We start from the raw sequence: 24,191 nt of genomic DNA, 5'->3' as shown, positions 1-24,191 counted from the left end.
ACTGAGTTGAGCATTTGAATTCAGCCATACCCGAAATTGCCCCTGGACTTTACTTCTCTGGGCCAATAATTTTTTTTTCCCCCTCTGACAGTTTGATTTGTTGCCTGCATCCAGAGGAGTCTGCAGTAAAGGAAAAACCTGACCTGGGAGGCTTGAAAATTATTCCAGTCTCTGTCATTTAGAAGTTGTGTAAATTATTTTACCTTTGTGAGCTCAGGTTCCTCATCCATAATAGGAGGTTTTTGTTCTAGATGTTCTTCAAATGCCTCTCTAGAGCAGAATATGGAGAAGGAGGAAAAGAGGCCAAACTTCCAACTCAGTTTGAACTAAGAGGAAAGTCATGTCTCAAAGCGAGCTCATTCTCTGTTCCCAGCACATCTAGGACAGCAGACAGGTAGCCCTGCTCTCCATCCAATAGCAGCTACTACAAAGTATGACCATACCCAGCCCTTGTCAGCTCCATGGATATTCCTAGGAGCTCTCATCTTGTCTTCCCTTCTTTAAATCAACCAAGTACACCACGTAATTTTCATGATCTCTCTCTTCAAATCTAATTAGCACATCGAATGACCAAATAAATATTCAATGCCTACTGTAAGTAAGCTGAGGTGCTAGGTATTGTGGTTATTAGCATTCTATCTTTGTGTGTATCCTCCTTGGGAGGGGCAATTCATTTCAACAGATGAATGCCAGAGGGGGGAAAAATGAGTTTTGAAGTAAAGAGGAAGGAAACTTTTGAAGAGTAGGTCATCCTCCTTACTATCTATCCATCCAATCTTGCCACACACAGTGTCCTGGATACTGTTTCTGGGCTGTTCCCAGTAGCTCCATTTTCTGCTATTATTTTCCAGTGGAAGAAACTTTAGCTTAAATAAACTAGGCTTATACAAAATGAATGTAACAGCAAAATCCTACACACTTTGTCACATTTTTGTTGAGTTTCAAGGACACATTTTTACATGGACATTTGGATGTGGAGAAGAAACTATTATTATCTTCTTTCTCCCCCCATTCCCACTGAAGGTGGGGAAAAAACTGAAATTTGCACATTGAGGGTATTTCAGGCTCTGCTGCTTAAACAGTCTTTTAGAGATTTGTTTAGTATCTTGTGGATAAATACTCAAAGTCAAGATTCCTGTTTCCTCTTAGGACTCACCTTAGATATCCACAAGATGACTCCTGGGTGGAAGGGAAGCTTAGCTGTCCTCTTTGTGGCGAGGAAAGGGGTGATGTCCACCTACGGGTCCTGATGCTGTCCCCTGGTCCCCTCTAGCCTTTGAGATGATGTCCTGTCCATCCACTGGGGATCCTCCTGGTAGAAACTGCTGACACTGCAGTCAGCATGACTTGCGATGTGGTGGCCTACTGGGGTCCAGGGTTTCTCCGTCACATTGGTCCTCACTAAAGCTGCAGATTCTCTGGGTCTCAGCCACCTCCCTCCATCCTGGGTCTATGGTTTTCCACCATATAGCTTCTGCCACAGGGTCAGTTTCCCCCTGCTCTTCCCACCGCCCTCCTCACTCTTCCACACCTTTCCACCTCTGGGAGCATGTCAGAGTGTTTGGATACCATCCCTGCCCCACATGAGCTGACCGTTCCCAGATACCTTTTTTTTTGCATCCTCTTGGCATACTACCATGTCTATTTTTCTCTTCTGTTGCCATTTTCTCTTTTTATTTTTTGCAGGAGTTCTCTGAAGGTGGCCTCCTCCTCAGGCCCCAAACAGGAAAGCCCCCTCTGCTTCTGCCTTTCCTCCTTGACCTCTCTTGATTTGACCCCAGGGGCATGTCCTCTCTCTTGCTCTAGCTTTCTCTACCTCATGGCTTCCTCCTAGAATCAGAAGGTATGTCTGCTTCAGCTTTCTACCCAGTGGGACATCTCTTAGTGATATCTTCTTTCATGAACTATGACTCTTCGATACCTCCCTCTTTTTTCCTGGGCAGTAAACTGAGCTTTAATGATGGATGAGCTTTGAGAGAACATCAGTCATATGAGAATAGAAAGTGTAGCTGTTTAATATCTTCTAAATGTGATTCCTGTTACATCTAGAATGTGCAAAACTTTATGTTCATTTCTAGCAAGGGAGCTGAGCACGGGCTTGGAAGAGATACAGAGGTGAATAAAATGTGGTTTCTACTCTCCAACAGCTTCTGACCTGGTGGAAGAGATACAGGAGAGCACTATTGGCAAAAGAACCAAATGTAGCCTCCACTTCAGTGCCGTGAGACCAGAGAGGTGAAAGGCTATACAGGCCCTTAAAACCTGGCAGCTTTCAGTCTAATTGCTTCTGTTCAATTCTGCGAGTTAGAAACCACAGCCAGAAACCTACCTGGACACAGTTTTTGAAACGTAATGATTTCTGTCTCTTAGTAAACTGCAGGTAGGGACTGGCCTTGGGAGTGGGAGGGACCCACAGATATACTCCCTGCCTGCAGGCTGTATACATTTGTACCTTCACTGTGGGAGAGGCAGTACTTTTTCTCTGGTAGGTGGTAATTGACAAAGAAGATCCTGGGAGAGAGTGGCATGAGATTAGAGCTGCGGTCTCAGTGTGTAGCTCGCCCACATCAGGGTTACTGGGAAACATGTCAGAAATGCAAATTCTCAGACCCCACCCTAGCCCTACTGGAACCGAATCTCTGGGAATTGGGGCTTTAAAGGAAAAAACATACCCAGTTTTTCCTTTACTATGTGTGTTCCATGTGTCTTCTTTAGCACTCACACAAAACACCACTTCTGACACTTCTGGTCACCAAATGTGTGGAGGTTTTTCCCCACACCAAGCAAATCCCGGCAACACCAGCTGGGTGTCCTGCAGTTTAACTCAATTCTGATACTATCTACATGGAGAGGGAGTCAGATCCCACACGTTAAGGGGTCAGTCCCAGAAGACGGCTCCTGCCTCACTTCAGAGGCCAGTCACAAGTAGCAGGAGCCCAGGTTACCCACAGCTTCTGTCCAGTTGGACTTCAGATCAGAGGTTCCTATAACCCTCCTTCAGGTTTGATTAATTTGCTAGAGTGGCTCACAGAACTCAGGGCAACACTTAGGTTTACCAGTTTACTAAAGGATATGAAGAAGGATACAGATGAACACAGGTGAAGAGACACACAGGGCGAGGCCTGGGAGGGTCCTGAGCGCAAGAGCTTCTGTCCCTGTGGAGTAGGGGTGTGTCACCCTCCTGCCATGGATGTGTTGCCCAACTTGGAAGCTACACACCCCATACTTCGGGGATTTTTATGGAGGCTTCCTCATGTAGGCATGATGAACTATGAACTCCATTTTCAGCCCTTCTCCCTTCTCAAGAGGAAGGAGGGTGGGGTTGAAAGTTCCAAGCTTCTAATCATGGCTTGTTCTTTCAGGTGACCAACCTTCATCCAGGAGCCATTCAGGAGCCCACCCAGTCACCTCATTAAAATTCCTATCACCAAGGAAATTTCAAGGGTTTCAGGAGCCCTGGTTCAGGGATGGGGTCAAACGCCAAATATTAGAACACGAGATGCTCCTGGTGCTCTTGTCACTTAGGAAATTACAAGAGTTTTAGGAGCTCTGTGCTAGAAACGAGGATGAAGACCAGATATTTCTTACTATAAATCACAATACCACAGGGGCCCAGCACTCTGTTTCAACAAGCCCTCAGGGTGGTTCTGTTGCACGTGAAAGTCCGAGAACCACTTTCTAGACTCTAAAACTGTGCAACTCAACACCCGGACCCAGGGCCTGGCAGCATTGGCATTACCTAGGAATTTGTTAGAAATGCAGTATCTCAGCGTCCACCTAAGATTTACTGAATAAAAATCTTTTAAACCAAGATTCCCAGGTGATTCTTATAAACATGAAAGTTTGAGAACCATTGCACTTGTGATTGGACCTGTAGTCAACCTGGCTTGTAGGTCACAGGTAGACAGGATTATTTTAAAGAAAGATACGTTCTCCTCTCTCTCTGTTCCAGTGGGCCCCCTTTAGTCAAAACCTGGGCATCTGAGAGACAATGATCATGCTGGTCTGAATCACCAACTTGCTGGGTAGCAGGGAGCAAAAAATTATTTTCCTTGTGAATTAAAGATATATCCACTTCTTCCTGCTTAAACTGTCTCATTGGGTTAACTCAGTTACTTTGGGGTAGATGTTCAATCTTTCAAATATACTCCACCTCTCCTAGCTCCTCCCATGAAGGCTCTGTGAAATGGAAGATGCTTATATAACCTTGTGGTGCCAGGGGAAAGGCAGGGTTAAGCTACTCACATGGCATTCTGTGCAAATTAGAAAAAGATGTGTCTTCCTTAAGACACTCTCCTTCCAGTGTTGGGACATTGTCACACTGATTTTGTTAGAACATGTTGCTGCCATATGCTCTAAAACTGCCATAATAAATGTATGAATCTATGATGTCTGTGAAATGAGTGTTGCCCTACAGACATGGATTTCTTGTGCAGTGCTCAACCTGCACAACTGTTGGCTAATCTCTAGTTTTGTACCACATTGCTGTGTATCAGGATGCATACGGGACTTCTCCCAGAGACTTGCAGCTCCCTGCAGGGAAAGCGGATTATTAGCATTGACTATTCTCCCCTACACACTCTGAAGTTTCTGCTGCTCCTCAGGCCATGAGGTTCCACATTTGCCTCTGATGTCCTCATTGTAATTCTTACTACCTCCTCCCTACAGTCCACTGGAGTCAGGCGGCCAGGCTTTTCCATTTTCTTGCAAAACAGGAACTTTTGTTTACATCATGGCTGCATCATCACTTCCCTTGGCTTAAAGAAAAATCCAAATTTAAATCATCCAGGCCTGGTTCTTGGTATGAAATGGGAGCCCAAGGGATTTTAAAAATTCTTTTCTTTCTCCATAATGTCTAGCTTTTGAGACTCTGCTCTCGAGTGACTCACAATTAATATTAGCTTCCCTTTTCTAGCTAAAATTCTCCCTTTTCCTGAAGCATGAAAACATATTGCTTCAGGGGATAGGTCCCTCGGGCAGCAATATTTTCTAGATTTGAAAATATATCAGGAAAGGTCTCACAAAAAATTGTATTATTGTACCTTTCTCTTGTGGGACCTTATTGAGGGCTATAAAAAGAAGCCCAAAGACTCCAATGTCTTGAGTTTTTCCTAACAATTCCCTAATGGGAGAGCTTTGGTAGGCATTTTCTGAGTCCCAGGACATAGCAGAAAACAGTTGATGAAGCAGTTATTTTGCTACCATTTAGTAACAAGGGCTGCCAACATCGTTCTCAATGGTGAAAAATTGAAACCATTTCCACTAAGATCAGGAACAAGACAAGGTTGCCCTCTCTCACCACTTTTATTCAACATAGTTTTGGAAGTTTTAGCCACAGCAATCAGAGAAGAAAAAGAAATAAAAGGAATCCAAATCGGAAAAGAAGAAGTAAAACTGTCACTGTTTGCAGATGACATGATACTATACATAGAGAATCCTAAAGACGCTACCAGAAAACTGCTAGAGCTAATCAATGAATTTGGCAAAGTAGCAGGATACAAAAGTAATGCACAGAAATCTCTTGCATTACTATACATTAATGATGAAAAATCTGAAAGAGAAATTAAGGAAACACTCCCATCTACCATTGCAACAAAAAGAATAAAATACTTAGGAATTAACCTACCTAAGGAGACAAAAGACCTGTATGCAGAAAACTATGACACTGATGAAAGAAATTAAAGATGATACAAATAGATGGAGAGATATACCATGTTCTTGGATTGGAAGAATCAACACTGTGAAAATGACCATACAACCCAAAGCAACCTGAAAATTCAATGCAATCCCTGTCAAACTACCAACAAACTAGTTCTGTTTGTTCTACAGAACTAGGACAAAAAATTTCACAATTTGTATGGAAACACAAAAGACCCCGAATGGCCAAAACAATCTTGAGAAAGAAAAATGGAGCTGGAAGCATCAGGCCCCTGGACTTCAGACTATACTACAAAGCTACAGTAATTAAGACAGCATGGTACTGGCACAAAAGTAGATATATAGATCAATGGAACAGGATAGAAAGCCCAGAGATAAACCCATGCACATATGGTCAACCTTATCTTTGACAATGGAGGCGAGAATGTACAATGGAGAAAAGACAGCCTCTTCAGTGAGTGGTGCTGGGAAAACTGCACAGCTACATGTAAAAGAATGAAATTAGAACACTCCCTAACACCATACACAACAATAAACTCAAAATGGATTAAAGACCTAACTGTAAGGCCAAACACTATAAAACTCTTAGAGGAAAACATAGGCAGAACACTCCATGACATAAATTACAGCGAGATCCTTTTTGACCCACCTCCTAGAGAAATGGACATAAAAACAAAAATAAACAAATGGGACCTAATGAAACTTAAAAGCTTTTGCACAGCAAAAGAAACCGTAAACAAGATGAAAAGACAACCCTCAGAATGGGAGAAAGTATTTGCAAATGAAACAACTGACAAATGATTAATCTCCAAAATATACAAGCAGCTCATGAAGCTCAATATCAAAAAACAAACCACCCTATCCAAAAATGGGCAGAAGACCTAAATAGACTTTTCTCCAAAGAAGATATACAGATGGCCAAGAAACACATGAAAGGATGCTCAACATCCCTAATCATTAGAGATATGCAAATCAAAACTACAATGAGGTATCACCTCACACCAGTCAGAATGGCCATCATCAAAAAATCTACAAACAATAAATGCTGGAGAGGGTGTGGAGAAAAGGAACCCTCTTGCACTGTTTGTGGGAATATAAATTGATACAGCCACTGTGGAGAATAGTATGGAGGTTCCTTAGAAAACTAAAAATAGAAGTACCATACGACCCAGCACTTCCACTACTGGGCATATACCCTGAGAAAACCATAATTCAAAAAGAGTCATGTACCACAATGTTCATTGCAGCTCTATTTACAATAGCCAGGACATGGAAGCCACCTAAGTGTCCATCGACAGGTGAATGGATAAAGAAGATGTGGCACATATATACAATGGAATATTACTCAGCCATAAAAAGAAACGAAACTGAGTTATTTGTAGTGAGGTGGATGGACCAGAGACCGTCATACAGAGTGAAGTAAGTCAGAAAGAGAAAAACAAATACTGTATGCTAACACATATATATGGAATCTTCAAAAAACAAAAAATGGTTCTGAAGTAGCTAGGGGCAGGACAGGAATAAAGACGCAGACATAAAAAATGGACTTGAGGACACAGGGAGGGGGAAGGGTAAGCTGGGATGAAGTGAGAGAGTGGCATGGACATATATACACTACCAAATGTAAAATACATAGCTAGTGGGAAGCAGCCACATAGCACAGGGAGATCAGCTTGGTGTTTTGTGTCCACCTAGAGGGGTGGGATAGGGAGGGTGGGAGGGAGATGCAAGAAGGAGGAGATGTGAGGATGTATGTGTATGTATAGCTGATTCACTTTGTTATACAGCAGAAACTAACACACCATTGTAAAGCAATTATACTCCAATAAAGATGTTAAAAAAAAAGTAACAAGGGCTGCTAATTTCATAAGCTAGAGCTGTCCCCATTGTCCTTTCCTTCAGACCTCTTCAACCCTATTTCTTCAACAATCTTAGTCTGTAAGACTAAGATTCCTTCACCTTCACCTTCACTTCCATGTGCACTTCCACATTCCATTAGGACCCTAATGGAACCCTTCGGGGTTCAAGAAAGGAAAAAAAATCTGACTCAGACTGATTTACAGAATAAGGAGGCTGATGTGGTCCACATAGCTGCCATGTGCGGAGAATCATTGTCTCAGAAGACCCAGCTCCAGTGCTCTGATTCCCCGAGTTCTTTCTTCCACGTGTTGGCTATTTCATGACCACAAAATGGCCACGGAGATTCCAGGAAGCTCATCGTCATTTGACATCATCCAGAGTGAAACAAAGAGCCTTTGTCCCAGCATTCTAAGCAGGTTAAGCCACCTGGACACCACTGAACCAATCATAGTTCCAGGGAATTGATCTATTTTGATTGGCTTAACTTAAGTACATGCTCCACTCCTAAGAAACCACGTGGATTTTGAAGAGAATGTCGACCTGATGCACAGGACTCTGGGTCATTAGCTGGCTTCTAGTCAGTCTTGTCAATGAGCCCTGGCCCCAGGATAATCAGGGAGGCAGCAAAGAATAACTGAGGTTCAAAGAACCACTAAAAGCTTAGATAATGTCATTGTCAACTGTGATCGTTAGAGACTGGAAATCAAAGGTCCCTCCTCCATTTTCTTAACATCATGTAAACCTCCCTGATTCTGGTGTGAACCTGAAAAAGGACAGCCCAGTTATGACTGAGATGGAATTTCCTATAGCTTGGTGGTATGTGGGCTGGGAGTTATATATTTTTTTTGTAGCACTGAGTCAGTGAATAGAGGCAGTCATGTCATTGTATAGTCTGCAACAAAATTTAGTCCATATATGAACAGCTGACTAAAAATTTAAGGGAAGAACAACCTAAAAAAAAATTTTCATGAGCACAGAATGATAGATGTTAATCAATATAATACCTATTTTTACCAATTTAAAATGAATGTCATTGAAAATATTTGTTTCTATTTTACTTTAACAAATGTAAGAAATATTAATAAAATCTTTCTTAAAACCACTTCTCCATAACCTCATTTTCCCATATAATCTTAAAGTTTTTCAACTGGAAGTACAAATAGTTCCAAGGGTTTCAGAAACTGAACTCTGGGGTTAGGACAAAGAGTGAAATTGTACCATTTTTAGTTCATTCCGTTAAAGAACTTTATTCACTTAACAAACAATTCCGATTACCAGTGAGAACACCCTTAATAATAGTCCTTTTAGGAGTCAGAACAAGATTTGTAGAGCAAGAATCTCTGCTTATTCCAGACCCTGATTTGGCTTGGCAATTCTTTCATCCAAAGGGAACTGGATGAGTGCTGAAAAGCATTAGGTCTTTCTGTCCCATAGTCTTTTTTTCTTTTTTCAAAAAATAAATTTATTTAATTTTGGCTGCGTTGGGTCTTCGCTGCTGCGCGTGGGCTTTCTCCAGTTGTCTCGAGTGGGGGCTACTCTTTGTTGCAGTGCGTGGGCTCTAGGCCGCTGGCTCAGCAGTTGTGGCTCGCGGGCTCTAGAGCGCAGGCTCAGCAGTGTGGCACACGGGCTCAGTTGCTCCCCGGCATGTGGGATCTTCCTGGACCAGGGCTCGAACCCATGTCCCCAGCATTGGCAGGTGGATTCTTAACCACTGCGCCACCAGGAAAGTCCCTGTCCCATAGTCTTTTTGAACACAGGGTGTCACATGCTCCTTTCTTGGGTGAACTGCCAGAGAAGCACAGAAGGCATTGCCCCAAAGATTCAAAACAGATTTCCTTAGCATCAGCGAGTGTCACTTCCATGAATGGGTGAGTGGTATGACAGAGGATTTTTTTTTGTCATATATATATATATATATATATATATATATATAAACATCTTTATTGGAATATAATTTCTTTACAATGGTGTGTTAGTTCCTGCTTTATAACAAAGTGAATCAGCTATACATATATCCCTGGATCTCCTCCCTCTTGTGTCTCCCTCCCACCTTCCCTGTCCCACCCCTGTTATATATATTTTTAAAACACTAATAAAGCTTAACAGAGCTGGCACTTATCATGCACACGCTTCTAAGGTTGCCGGTACGCCGCTCTGTGGCATTCCTACAGAGGCACTTTTTAGTCCATTATCTCAATTCTTTGATTTGATCCATTTAACTATCAAAAGAAAACAGGGTTTCCAAGTTAATCTATTTGTTAGTAAGTGTCAGTAGTCTTAGAAGCAAGACCAGAAATTTTACAATAATTTTGAAAAGGATTCTTTTAGAAGGATGTTTACAAGTTCAATCACATTTCCAAGAAGGATTGATGAAATGCTGAGAACTGAAGTTAATATTTTTCATATCATGGGCAAGTCCAGTCATTGCAGAACAAGATTTCTTGATTGTATTTGATTTTGAAATTAACTGAACACACATTTCCTAGATAATGAAATTTGTATATTTTTTAAAAGTTTGCACTGAACAATGACATGCAGACTTCCCTAGCCCATTTCTGTATTGGCTTGCTTTTTGAACACCTAATTACAACATTATTTGAGGAATCATAACCTATTTTTTAAATGTGTAAAAACCCACTGGTGCCTCATAAAGAGCTTAAGAAAATTATAGGCAGAAGAAAAGTAGATCATAGGCCATTAATGTGTTTAATGATATGCAAATGCTGTTAAACTAGAACATAATTGTATTACTGTTCTTTGGGGAAGAACAGATTTAAACAATTCAAAATAACAGATGTAAGTTTTTAGTGCTGAGATCTAACAGTAATAAATTAGAAATGAAAGTCATACATATATTGAATTACATCTTGACTTTCATAGATTATAATTTCATCACAGTAGACAAAATTGCAAACCGCTTACAGCTCATATGTTTTATGTTTCTCTTCATGTGAAAGGTGGCCAGTACTTTCTTCCGTGGGTAAGTTAGCTGACTTAGAACAAGTCATCAGTGTTATACCCACGATCCTGCAGAAATTATATGATTTAGCCTATGTTCTCTCACATGTAGACTGACCAATTTAACTGACTGGAAAAAAAAAAAAATTAGAATGACATAGGGAGTTTAAACCAAGTGAAATTATCTGATGGTTACTGAGCTTTCTAGAAAGCAGAGAAATAAATAATGCAAACTGAATTTCAGCAGTTGCCCCTATTCATTTCCAATTCATAGGGAATCTTTCTTGTTTCTTGGATGGAAAAATGTCATTCTAAGCGCCTCTTTGCTTCTGGGGGGTGGCAGCTAGCCGTGAACTACAGGGTCCTGAATAGAACACGATCAACACCTAGTGGCCACAGACAAGTCTTGAGTGTGATTTTTCTTGGCCAGCAACAAGTGATGTCATAAGAAAAGGATCTTTGGAAAAGAAGAGGAATCTTAGCTCCCACATCACTTTTCCCTCACCCAAGTTTGACCCGATGCTGCCATTGCCACCTTATTCCTGCAAACAACGGGCATTCAACTAATGCAACTAACAAATGCTGCCATCACACTGTCGTGATGGGTAAGCTGTATGAAATGCGAAAGAATAAAAGAAATAATAGGGGTCAAAATTTTTTTTAACTTGAATTGAATCAAGTGTTTATACCATGAACGAAGAATAAAACAGGACATCCCTGCTTTCGTTTAAATTAACCTTCTGTTATTTTCCCCCCAGGACGTGTAAATAAAACATCCCAGTCAGAACTAGATTTTTCCAGAATAGTAGAGCAATGGAAACAATGCAGATACAAGTTTTCTTACCATGGCTTCCTTGGCAGCCACTTCTAGTTGAAGGAGAAAGAAGGGAGGAGGGAAGGGGAGGGAAGAATCTCAACAGTGTCTTCCAGCTGCTAACTCAGTAAACAAGAAAATAAAACACTCATGTGTGCATTATTTCAGAAGGCAAAGAGGTCTTATGTGTTCTACTTGTTGCTATTAGATATCTGGCAAAAGAGTACAAACATAGGTTAAAAGGTCCCAAGGAATTTTTGTTTGTTTGTTTTTGTGAGGTGAGGCAGGTTGTTGGAGTCTATGAGTATGTGTTCTTTGTGTGTTGTACCATCTACTGGAGGAACAGACTTCTGATTCACAGCAGGGTCACCTGATGGACCTAGACAAAGAAGTCTCTAATCAAAAAGGCCTTCATGGGTCAGGGTGTTATTGTAGCTGATGTGTTTCCATAGCAACCTGTGGATGGGTTTCACCAGAAGAGAGGCCCACGCGTAAATGACAGAATGATGACAGTGATGTCTGGGCAAAAAAGAAGCCCAGGGCAAGATAAACATGTTTTAAACAGAAATGCCTACAAGCTATGTATCACAAATTCTATTTAAAAGTAGGTACTGTCTAGTTAAAAACAGGCGAAGTCAACAGAAGCAATTGGTAAATAATTATGTATTTGATCATAACATTAAGGATTGGAAATATAATTTCTTGGGGAGAACATTTAGCTTAAACTAAAAAGAGAAAAGGGAATAAATCAGGTTGGAGAGACAAATTTTCTCAGGATGCTCCTAGGGAAGTGATGCTATGTAATTTGAACAAAATGAGGTGATTTTTTTAATGTCTTTTAACTTTTTCACCCATGAAGCTTCTCCCAGACTAGGTAGAGAAAAGGGAGGTTTTAAAAAGCTCTTCTCAGTCTCTTCACTGACCTATCCAAGATGTCTAATTGAGTTCATTCAAATAAAAAATAACATTCTGAATAAAGAACAAAAGGTCAAAAACTTAAATTAAAAATGGATCTCTACCTGTTTATGGTGATGTACATAGCATGTGTCTCCTCAGAAGTGTGAACTCCTAGAAGCAGGCACTATCGAGAATGTGGAAGCAACAATAAAGGCCCTTAAGTTACCATAATGGACTTGTTGAACCATCTGGGGGAAGTAACCATAGCAGTGGTGTGTGAGAGCCAGCCCCTACTAGCTCACGCTGCTGTATTCCTACCCTCAGAGTGCCTCCAGGGACTGTTCTATCTCGTGGGTAGCTATCCACTAATCATGATGAAGATGAGAATAACTGATAGTAAGAAACATTTAGAAAACTCATCATAGTTTACAAAGTGTTTTCACATCTACTTGTTAAAAGCAAGTGATGCTACTGTCCCTGCTGTTTATAGAAACTGAGCCTTAGGGAGAGCGTGAACATTTTTTGAGATCAAACGGTTCATAAGTGGATAAATGCCGGTGTTCTAATCTAGGTCTTCTGACAAATGTGTCCCAGGTAATAATAGCTACAAGGTCTTATTCCTTCCAGAAATCCTTTTAGTTTAATGGAGAACCGTAATCAGGAACCTATAAAGCCGGTTCAAGACTAAAGGATTAACTTTCCAATGTTGGGATTGTCGATAATTTTAGATCATGTCTAGAGTGCTTTACCCTAAATCATATGAGCATCCTCCTAATGTGGGTTCTCCATGGCTGGCCCTGCTTAAAGGTTGTGACGGCCTGGTTCATTTTGGAACTTACATGTTAGATCAATGGTTTTGCTGTTAATTTTTTTTTTTTTTTTTTGCGTTACGTGGGCCTCTCACTGTTGTGGCCTCTCCTGTTGCGGAGCACAGGCTCCGGACGCACAGGCTCAGCGGCCATGGCTCACGGACCTAGCCACTCTGCGGCATGTGGGATCTTCCCAGACTGGGGCACGAACACATGTCCCCTGCATTGGCAGGCGGACTCTCAACCACTGCACCACCAGGGAAGCCCTGCTGTTAATTTTTAAGTAGAATGTTCTTACTAAGAGGGCCACAAATTTGTATCTGCCACATCTCTTGATATAACCAACTGAGGTAAAGTTCTAACCAGTTCTCTGTAACAGATCAGCTTAATTGCTATCTATATGACTTATTTTATTTCCAGAGGTATTAACTTATGAAATAACTCTCCTTTTCCTCCTTATTCTTATCTTAAATCCAATGACTATCTTGAACAACTCTCCATGTATATATGCTTTTCACATCCCTAAAGAAAGAAATGGTAGAAATGTCAAAAAAAACAAAAAATAAATGCATGAAGGAGGAATAGCAGCTCTGGAGGGAAGTCAGAGTTTCTGGGCTCAAGATGTGGCTCTACTTCAACGAACTGTGTGATCTCAGACAAGACAATCTGCATCTGAGTTTCCAATGTGGGTAAAACTGTTCCTGGATCTTTTACTTTCACACGTATTCAATGTAGGTGCTGCCAATAATGTATCAGGAAAGAATCGAACAGCCCAAACTATTTTAGTTCCTTTTCATTTCATTGGTGTATCTTTAGCCTTTAAGTATGTATAAGTGTATCTCAGGGTGCCCAGACTCAATCTATTAATTCTCCGGAAACTTTATGATGTGAAAAGTGCAAAGAGCAGAGAAAGCACATAGGGCCTCAAAGCAAGGTGGTTTTCTCTTGTGCACCCAAACTGTCATGGACAACTTTAATAGAAAATGGAATCAGTTTGTGTACTAACTGAGTTTTCTCAGTGTATATCTAGAAATTCATTATTTGTCTCTTTTGTTATCAGATTTTTGTTTTCTAATATGAGGGCACAAATGATACCAAGACACTTACTATCTGATCAATTTTGGGGACTGGAAGGAACAGATAGTAAAGAGAAGGGAGAGAAGGAGAATAGGAGGATAAAAACATCTTCGAAAATCTTAAAAAATACTTTGGTTAAGAAAAATGTTTACCTGATGCTTACTTAAAACTAGGCGGAGTAATTTCTGTAATGAGAAAATATAAATATAAAAGAATATATTATATCAAGATTCTCTAAATACTCTAAACCCCCAAAGAAGTCTCTGAATGTAAGATTTAATATAATAAATGTCTTTTTTGTTTATAGTATATCTTTTTGTCTAAACATTAAACTTCTAATAATTTCACCCACACTGTATCCAACAGCAAATTTTGAAAGAATCAAAATTTTAAAAATTGTGATTTTAAAGAAAGTAGAAAGTTCTCTGATTAACTGAAAGAACGTTCACAAAGCTCATGTCCTTTATATCATGGATGAGGCCTTCAGACTCTCACTCAGAGACTATTTACTTTTATTTTATAAAGAACACTTACAAGCTCAGTGGCTATGTTTCCAAACTGATATAAGCTTCAAAAGGCTTATGAGATCATTTCTGTTGTAACCCCAGTACTTACCACAAAACCTAGCACATAGAGTGGGCTCAATAAATGTTTGTTAACTAATGAGAAGATTAGAAGCAGTATTTAGTAGTTGGTGTTGTTGGCTGGGAGAAATGATAGCCTGAGATCCATAGAAAGAGTGAGAAAAATCACAACAACCAGACACGAAGCTCACCAATTTAAAAACACACAGTCCAGTACATCTTACTAACCTCTGAGCGATTAGAGCACAGATACAGAAGCAATTGCCATTCTACAGTGATGATCCTGAGTCATTAGGAAAATATTCAATTTTGTTTAATTCTTGTTTAATAAAAGTCAGGGAGCTATAGAGCACACGTTTGAAATATTTCCATCAGAGAGGATTAAGATAGTCCCTCAGTGGGAACCTTTACTCCCCTCTCATGCTGAGATCTCCTTTTGAAAATATAATCTTGATGGTATAATATTGCATATCTTTAAAAAATTAGACCTTGGTTCTATTCCAGGATGTCTAATTCCACAGTATCTTTTGTAGACATAGAAAGTATGCTTTTTCCTCGTCTTTTTGATTTATTAAGCTTCTCAGTAAAGACTCTGAATACATTCCACATATCCGATCTTCCTGTTTCAGTTACAAAACAGTACAGAATTGGATCAGCAACACAATTTAAACTTGTTAATGCAACTGTGATTCTATAGATTTTATAACTCTGCTTCCCAGGCTTGTTATGGTCAAACATACGTTCATCCAAGCTCACATCATGCTCTAAAACGCTGCGAATCAGCAACATCACATGAAAGGGAGTAAAACACAAGATAAAAGTCAACGTGATACTAACAAGTAGTTTTATGATTCTCTTCTTTTCACTGTTTTCTGTAGCTTGATTTTGCTGCACAGCTTTGTAGACTTTCTGGTTGCAAGCCATTATGATGACCAAAGGTATCATATAGCCTACACACGTCCTAACAAAGTTAAACCGGATTTGCCATTTCTCCAAAGGATATTTGTCGTAGCATAAAGTAAAGTTAGACTTTGTGGCATCACAATATTCAACAGCTGTTTCATCTTCCCACAGAATGACAGCATTGAAGATGGTTTCCAATATCCAGATGAAGAGGCTCACCATGAACGCACATCTTCTTGACCTTAGAAAAGAAAACTTCAAAGGGTAGACAACTGCTAAATACCGATCAATCGCGATGCAGGTGAGGAAAGCTGTGCTACTGTAAAAGTTCATGTACATGAAGAAGGCACTCCCTTTGCACAGGGCAGGAGAGAATGTCCAGTTGTCTTTATTCCAAGTATAATCAATCCATAGAGGGAGAGTTAAGGCATACAGCAGATCAGATAAGGATAAACTGAAGAGGTAAATGCCTAATTCATTTTCCTTCTTTGCTTGCAGAAAAGACACACATAGAGAACCGATGTTGGCTGGAATGCTGACTATTACCACAAAGATGTAAATAACTGGAAACAAATAGTGATCCAAGTCATGCTGTTCTTCAATACATGTGCTGTTCATGTTTCCTTTTTTAGGTGCTGATTATATGTGTTCTTAGATGGTAAGTACCAAGATAAGCCTTGTCTCTTGGGAGTTTGTTTCCAACACCTAACTCTCTTTCACTAAGATTTCTTCAGTTGTCCTTTGCTTTCAAAAGTTCTGATGGATTCATCAATGGTCTTAAAGGATGAGTGGAGATCAAGTTTCACACAGGTATCGATGGCTGGAAGTCAGGATGCAGGTTCCCGGGAGTTACTAAAGTGATCAGTGATTTTAATGTGCAGAAGTCCATGTGCTTATTCTCACAGCATGCTGATGAAGAACCCTGGAGGATTCGCCACATTATCCATCAGCTTTCATAGAATGCTGTCTTCAGTTTGGTTTTCTTCGTGAAACTCAGAGGAGATTGGTGCGAACATGACTATAGAAGGCTTTATTTTCACAAAGGTTGACATCTCTTTTTAAAATGCCTTCGTTTCTGTAATGAAAGACAAACTAGAATAGTTCGGATGCTTAAAAGAGACATCATGATTTTTGAAACGATCTTATTTTATTTCATTTATTGAGGATATCAAAATGCATGAAATTGCATACAATGAAGGCGTTTAAAAAGGGAAACTTGTCTAATTGACTTTGGTAAATGAAATCAGGCTGAGATATTTGACCTTTTTCAAATAAGAATTATCCAAGGGATGCCAGGTTAGAGGGAATTATATTTCTCACTAGACACAATCTAAGCATGCAAAACTAAAGTTAAAAGTCATTTTAGAAGCTAATTTAAAAAAAAGATGGCGAATTCAATTATTTGTTTGTAATCAGTAAATGCATTTGAGTGTATGGTAAACTGTATGATTATAGGATTTCAAATTTTTTATTTCGTGTGCAATCTATGTATAAGGCACTTATTTTCAAAGTATGCTTATTAGCCAAGAAAAAAGTTGTCACAAGAAGTTTGATAAAGTGAAGCACTTGAAAATATAGCAGTTTGCTGAAACTTCGTAAATAATTAGACAACACTACCTCATTTGTTTCTCCTTTGCTTTCTTTGTGGGCTGATTTACTTTATCTTCCTCGTACTCTTGTGAAAGAGAGGGCAGAATGTGCTGCATTCTGGGTAAAATCTATGACCATCAGTTTCTACATTTATACCTGATTGTTTACTAGGTTAGCTTTTTAAAAATGTCTGATGTACATCCATGTAGGAACAGAGAATCCATTCTTCTCTCCATATTGGAATAGAGAAGTACTAGCTTTATTCCTTTGCTAGTGAGGCCTGTTGGTGCTTTGGATGATTTATCTGAGGGGAATCTTCACAGAAAGCTTTGTAGAGTCACCATGTAGTGGAAGGAAGACATGTCCTCTTCCTGTGTGCTGTGAGGCCTACAGGACCTCAAAACCGTCCCTTTCCAAGTGTTGATGCGCCCTTAGCACAAAAGAGACCTGCCACCACAAGGCACCAGTATTCTGCTGGGAGAGTAAACCATATCCAGAGCCCATAGGATATGTCACTCTTAACACAAAACGGAGAACTAAAATTCCTGAAATCACCTAATTTTTCCACACCTAAAAATATGAATAAACAGCCTTTTATTTTTAAAATTTTTATTGGAATATAGTTGATTTACAAATGTTGTGTTAGTTTCAGGTGTACAGCAAAGTGAATCATTTATACGCATACATATAGCCACTCTTTTTTTTTTTAAGATTCTTTTCCTGTATAGGCCATTACAGAGTATTGAGTAGAGTTCCCTGTGCTACACAGCAGGTTTTTATTAGTTATCTATTTTATATATAGTAGTGTTTATATGTCAATCCCAATCTCCCAATTTATCCCTCCCCATCTTAAACAGCCTTTAAATAAATAGGAAAACCTTCCAGAGAGGAAAAAAAGGAAGCAGGAGCTAATGTCAGAGAGCTAAGTGAGCAGTAAAGCTCTGGGTACCCTAAGGCGTACGTGGATCTGGAGGAACTAACTAGAGCTTTGACTGCAGAGAACCAGTGACAGAGCATGGGCCAGTGGCAGAGCATGGACCAGTGACAGAACATGGGCCAGTGACAGAGCATGGGCCAGTGACAGGGCATGGGCCAGTGACAGAGCATGGACCAGTGACAGAGCATGGGCCAGTGGCAGACCATGGGCCAGTGACAGAGCATGGGCCAGTGACAGAGGATGGACCAATGACAGAGGATGGGCCAGTGACAGAGCATGGGCCAGTGACAGAGCATGGGCCAGTGACAGAGGATGGACCAGTGACAGAGCATGGGCCAGTGGCAGGGCATGGGCCAGTGACAGAGCATGGGCCAGTGACAGAGGATGGACCAGTGACAGAGCATGGACCAGTGACAGAGCATGGGCCAGTGACAGAGCATGGGCCAGTGACAGAGGATGGACCAGTGGCAGAGCATGGACCAGTGACAGAGCATGGACCAGTGACAGAGCATGGACCAGTGACAGGGCATGGACCAGTGACAGAGCATGGACCAGTGACAGAGCATGAACCAGTGGCAGGGCATGGGCTAGTGGCAGAGCATGGACAAGTGACAGGGCATGGGCCAGTGGCAGGGCATGGACCAGTGGCAGGGCATGGGCCAGTGACAGAGCATGGACCAGTGGCAGAGCATGGACCAGTGGCAGGGCATGGGCCAGTGACAGAGCATGGGCCAGTGGCAGGGCATGGGCCAGTGGCAGGGCATGGACAAATGGCAGGGCATGGGCCAGTGACAGAGCATGGGCCAGTGACAGAGGATGGACCAGTGGCAGAGCATGAGCCAGTGGCAGGGCATGGGCCAGTGACAGAGCATGGGCCAGTGACAGAGCATGGACCAGTGACAGAGGATGGACCAGTGGCAGGGCATGGACCAGTGGCAGAGCATGGACCAGTGACAGGGCATGGGCCAGTGGCAGGGCATGGACCAGTGACAGGGCATGGACCAGTGGCAGGGCATGGACCAGTGGCTGAGCATGGACCAGTGACAGAGCATGGGCCAGTGACAGGGCATGGACCAGTGACAGAGGATGGACCAGTGGCAGGGCATGGACCAGTGGCAGAGCATGGACCAGTGACAGGGCATGGGCCAGTGGCAGGGGATGGACCAGTGACAGGGCATGGACCAGTGGCAGGGCATGGACCAGTGGCTGAGCATGGACCAGTGACAGAGCATGGGCCAGTGACAGAGCATGGGCCAGTGACAGAGCATGGGCCAGTGACAGGGCATGGGCCAGTGACAGAGCATGGACAAGTGACAGAGCATGGGCCAGTGACAGAGCATGGGCCAGTGACAGAGGATGGACCAGTGGCAGGGCATGGACCAGTGGCAGAGCATGGACCAGTGACAGGGCATGGACCAGTGACAGAGCATGGACCAGTGACAGAGCATGGGCCAGTGACAGAGCATGGGCCAGTGACAGAGGATGGACCAGTGGCAGGGCATGGACCAGTGGCAGAGCATGGACCAGTGACAGGGCATGGGCTAGTGGCAGAGCATGGACAAGTGACAGGGCATGGGCCAGTGACAGAGCATGGACCAGTGGCAGGGCATGGTCCAGTGACAGAGCATGGACCAGTGACAGGGCATGGGCCAGTGACAGAGCATGGGCCAGTGGCAGACCATGGGCCAGTGACAGAGCATGGACCAGTGGCAGGGCATGGACCAGTGGCAGAGCATGGGCCAGTGACAGGGCATGGGCCAGTGGCAGGGCATGGACCAGTGGCAGAGCATGGGCCAGTGACAGAGCATGGACCAGTGGCAGAGCATGGGCCAGTGACAGAGCATGGGCCAGTGGCAGAGCATGGACCAGTGGCAGAGCATGGACAAGTGACAGGGCATGGACCAGTGGCAGGGCATGGGCCAGTGACAGGGCATGGGCCAGTGGCAGGGCATGGACCAGTGGCAGGGCATGGGCCAGTGACAGAGCATGGACCAGTGGCAGGGCATGGGCCAGTGGCAGGGCATGGGCCAGTGGCAGGGCATGGACCAGTGGCAGGGCATGGGCCAGTGACAGAGCATGGACCAGTGACAGGGCATGGACCAGTGACAGAGGATGGACCAGTGGCAGGGCATGGGCCAGTGACAGAGCATGGGCCAGTGACAGGGCATGGACCAGTGACAGGGCATGGACCAGTGACAGAGGATGGACCAGTGGCAGGGCATGGGCCAGTGACAGGGCATGGGCCAGTGGCAGGGCATGGACCAATGGCAGGGCATGGGCCAGTGACAGAGCATGGACCAGTGGCAGAGCATGGGCCAGTGAGAGAGGATGGACCAGTGACAGAGCATGGACCAGTGGCAGGGCATGGGCCAGTGACAGGGCATGGACCAGTGACAGGGCATGGACCAGTGACAGGGCATGGACCAGTGACAGAGGATGGACCAGTGGCAGGGCATGGGCCAGTGACAGGGCATGGGCCAGTGGCAGGGCATGGACCAGTGGAAGGGCATGGGCCAGTGACAGAGCATGGACCAGTGGCAGGGCATGGGCCAGTGACAGAGCATGGACCAGTGACAGGGCATGGACCAGTGACAGGGCATGGACCAGTTACAGAGGATGGACCAGTGGCAGGGCATGGGCCAGTGACAGAGCATGGGCCAGTGACAGGGCATGGACCAGTGGCAGGGCATGGGCCAGTGACAGGGCATGGGCCAGTGGCAGAGCATAGACCAGTGACAGGGCATGGACCAGTGACAGAGCATGGACCAGTGACAGGGCATGGGCCAGTGGCAGGGCATGGGCCAGTGACAGAGCATGGGCCAGTGACAGGGCATGGACCAGTGGCAGGGCATGGGCCAGTGACAGGGCATGGGCCAGTGGCAGAGCATAGACCAGTGACAGGGCATGGACCAGTGACAGGGCATGGACAAGTGACAGGGCATGGGTCAGTGGCAGGGCATGGGCCAGTGGCAGGGCATGGACCAGTGGCAGGGCATGGGCCAGTGACAGAGCATGGACCAGTGGCAGGGCATGGGCCAGTGACAGAGCATGGGCCAGTGGCAGGGCATGGGCCAGTGGCAGGGCATGGACAAATGGCAGGGCATGGGCCAGTGACAGAGCATGGGCCAGTGACAGAGGATGGACCAGTGGCAGAGCATGAGCCAGTGGCAGACCATGGACCAGTGACAGAGCATGGGCCAGTGACAGAGCATGGACCAGTGGCAGAGCATGGGCCAGTGACAGACCATGGACCAGTGGCAGAGCATGGACCAGTGACAGGGCATGGGCCAGTGGCAGGGCATGGGCCCACACAGGTAGCACGGGGTCCTCGACATCCCACTCATGCTGGGATCCAGGAGCCTCAGCCATCAAAATAAGCAAAATAACAAACTTTACAGATATTTGCAGACAGACAGCAGGGAAATTTGGCAAGTTCCCTGTCTTACCTTTGTTTCTGTGAGGAGCTATCATAAAAAAAAACAATCCCTGAGTACTCATGGCCTCTGGCTGGTCCTCACTTGGGAATGGGGTCTGAGTCTATACTATTAATCTGGTTCCATAAACTTCAGGCCTATAGTGAATTAATATTGGATCTATGTGCTCAACTTCACTAGTCGTCAGAAATCTACAAACTAAAACCACAGAGAAATACAACTACACACCCACCAGAATAAACGAAATGAAAAAGATAGCAAATACCAAGTCTTAGTGAGGATGTAGAACACCTGGAACTCTCATATACTGTTGGCTAGAAAACTGTTTGGCTCTTATGCAAATCATATGGTTCAGCAACTCTACTTCTAGGTATATGCTCAATAGAAATACATACATGTGGTTCCCAAAAGACGTGTGGTAGAATTAGAATGTTCACAGTAGCAGTATTTGTAATATCCCCCAACTGGAATGCCTATTAGCATTAAGAGAGGTAAATAGATTGTGGTATATTAACACAATAAAATCTATACATTAATGAAAATGAACAAATTATTGTTACATGCAATAACATGGTTGAGGCTCAGAAACAATGCAGAGGGATAGAAAAAGGCAGGCAGAAAGGGTACATATTATCTGATTAAGAACCAGGTAGCGTTAATCTATGCTGTCAGAAATCAGGGTAGCAATCCATTTACTGAGGGCTTTCTGTGTGCTGAACTCCATGTAAAATGGCGTGCATATTTATTATAATTTATGTTTTATTGTAACTCTGTGCTGTTTATTACAATCCTATATTACAAAGAAGAATTGAGCCACATATTAGGCAATTAGCCCCATATTGCCTGTCTAATCTTGGTAGAACTTGGCTGCAATCCTAGGTTTAACTCTAAAGCCTCTTGACTCAACTATTTTGTCTTCTGCCTTTTACATAAAAATACCTTAGATGTCTGAGGTATTTTTGCTACGGCATAGACTAGCTTTGTTGAAAAGGAAGAGAATATTTTCTACTTTCCTCCTAAATAGTAGCACTGATGGATTAGTACAGGTCTTTCAACTATAATGGCTCTTCTAATTAAAGAAAACGAAGTGAATGAAAATTTCTGCAAACTAGATATAAAATAATCAACCCTACATTTTCTAAAAGATGTCACTTTTATGTTCTCTATTAAACTGTGTGGACTTCAAATAAACTTGTGAGAATCATCACCTTACATCATGTCTCACACTCTGACAATGTGTCCTTATGTTTCCGTATATCTGTCAACACATTTTCTTTGGAAGGTTAAACATGTTCCTTTTCAGTAATTTATATAATGGATAAGGCAACATTTTATTTAGGCTTTTATTTTTCCTGTACTTGATTTTAGAAACAGATGGCTAAAAAGGAACAAATATCCTGCTACCACGGGGGCGCGGGAGCGGGGCGGGGGAAGATCTCCCAGTTTTTTGAGTCAGGAGGCTGAATTTTGAAGGGTCTATTGTTTAGATCAGGAATCATCTGTGAATTGGTTTAAAGCCGAAATTAATTATCTTTCACCACTCACAATGTGGTAATGAAAAAAATGTAAATAAGACCAACTGGAAGTGGGAAAACCGTCATGCATTCCCGTTCTTCTCAACAAAGCCCACCTACATTGTTGCAAACAACTATGTAGAATGTCATATTAAATATTTAGTTATAAAAAACAGAGAAAGAGGGCTTCCCTGGTGGCGCAGTGGTTGAGAGTCCGCCTGCCGATGCAGGGGACACGGGTTCGTGCCCCGGTCCGGGAATATCCCACATGCCGTGGAGCGGCTGGGCCCGTGAGCCATGGCCGCTGAGCCTGCGCGTCTGGAGCCTGTGCTCCTCAACGGGAGAGGCCACAACAGTGAGAGGCCCACGTACCGCAAAAAAAAAAAAAAAACCAAAAAAAAAAAAAACTAGAGAAAGAGGAGTCAGATGGTTGTTATCTTTGGCGGGGGGTGGGTGGGTGAGTAATGACAGGAAGAGGGCACCAGCAGGACTTCTGAGAATTGGGTAATGTTTGGTTTCTTGATATGAGTGTTGATTCCATGAACAAGTTCAGTTTGTAAAAATGAATCATGCTGTACACTTAGGATATGTTCCTTTTTGCTGCATGCAGATTATATTGCAATTAAGGTTAAAAAGTGAAATCAAAAGGCTATGTGAGATGAGATGTAAAGAATCTCGACAACTAACATCTGAATAACCTGCAGATACAGCATATATGTCTTCCTAAGAAATGATATGATGTCACTTCTTTCTTCACATATAAAAAGTAATTTATAGAAACACAACAAAACAAACAATAAACAACTTAAATAATCTGAAAATAAATTCACCCATAATAAAAGTTTACCATATGAAAGAATAAGTATTCTAGGCACGTGGAAGAAGTAAATACAAACCATGCCTTGAGGAAAGCTCCCTCAACCCAGGCTTTAAAGAATTCTCACAGATCTCGTTCTAACAAATATAGGCTGATTAAAACCCCCCAACCCCAAACACACTCGATTTTAAAAATAGATGGATAAAAAGAACAAATATCCTGCTACCACACTAGAAGAAAACACACACACTTACACACATACAGAAATTAGCTTCTATGTGAGAGTCAGCAAAAGCAAGAAAGAAGAGTACTAGATCCACGAAAGCTTTAGAGATAAAA

The 24,191-nt window shown here is 42.7% G+C and overlaps 2 protein-coding genes across 5 annotated transcripts in view; both read right to left on the bottom strand.

Moving 5' to 3' along the window:
• Nucleotides 1–14,991, bottom strand: part of LOC111176183 (trafficking protein particle complex subunit 2) — a 28,900-nt gene extending 13,909 nt beyond the window's left edge. The window contains 1 exon segment of the mRNA XM_089908065.1: nt 14,886–14,991. The gene's annotated coding sequence lies outside the window, so the exon portion shown is untranslated.
• Nucleotides 1–24,191, bottom strand: part of GPR65 (G protein-coupled receptor 65) — a 40,618-nt gene that overhangs the window by 13,909 nt on the left and 2,518 nt on the right. Inside the window, exons 2-3 of one of the 4 annotated variants that reach the window (XR_002644918.2) lie at nt 14,886–16,635; nt 1,157–9,303 (exon numbers count right to left, since the gene is read on the bottom strand). Coding sequence is in view for 1 of the 4 variants with exons in the window: in XM_022576368.2 (XP_022432076.1) it covers nt 15,153–16,178 (1,026 nt within the window). In the remaining 3 variants the exon portion in view is untranslated. Of the gene's footprint in view, nt 1–1,156; nt 9,304–9,426; nt 16,636–24,191 lie in introns of those variants that run through there. The other 3 variants (XR_016392243.1, XR_016392244.1, XM_022576368.2) reach the window with 3 other exon arrangements.

The sequence above is a fragment of the Delphinapterus leucas genome, chromosome 2, assembly GCF_059928025.1.
Source record: "Delphinapterus leucas isolate spDelLeu-1000000601 "Yukka" chromosome 2, BTC_Dleu_Yukka2, whole genome shotgun sequence".
Classification (NCBI taxonomy): Eukaryota; Metazoa; Chordata; class Mammalia; order Artiodactyla; family Monodontidae; genus Delphinapterus; species Delphinapterus leucas.
The sequence above is the reverse complement of the archived record's forward strand: the minus strand, read 5'-3'. Positions and strand labels throughout refer to the sequence as shown.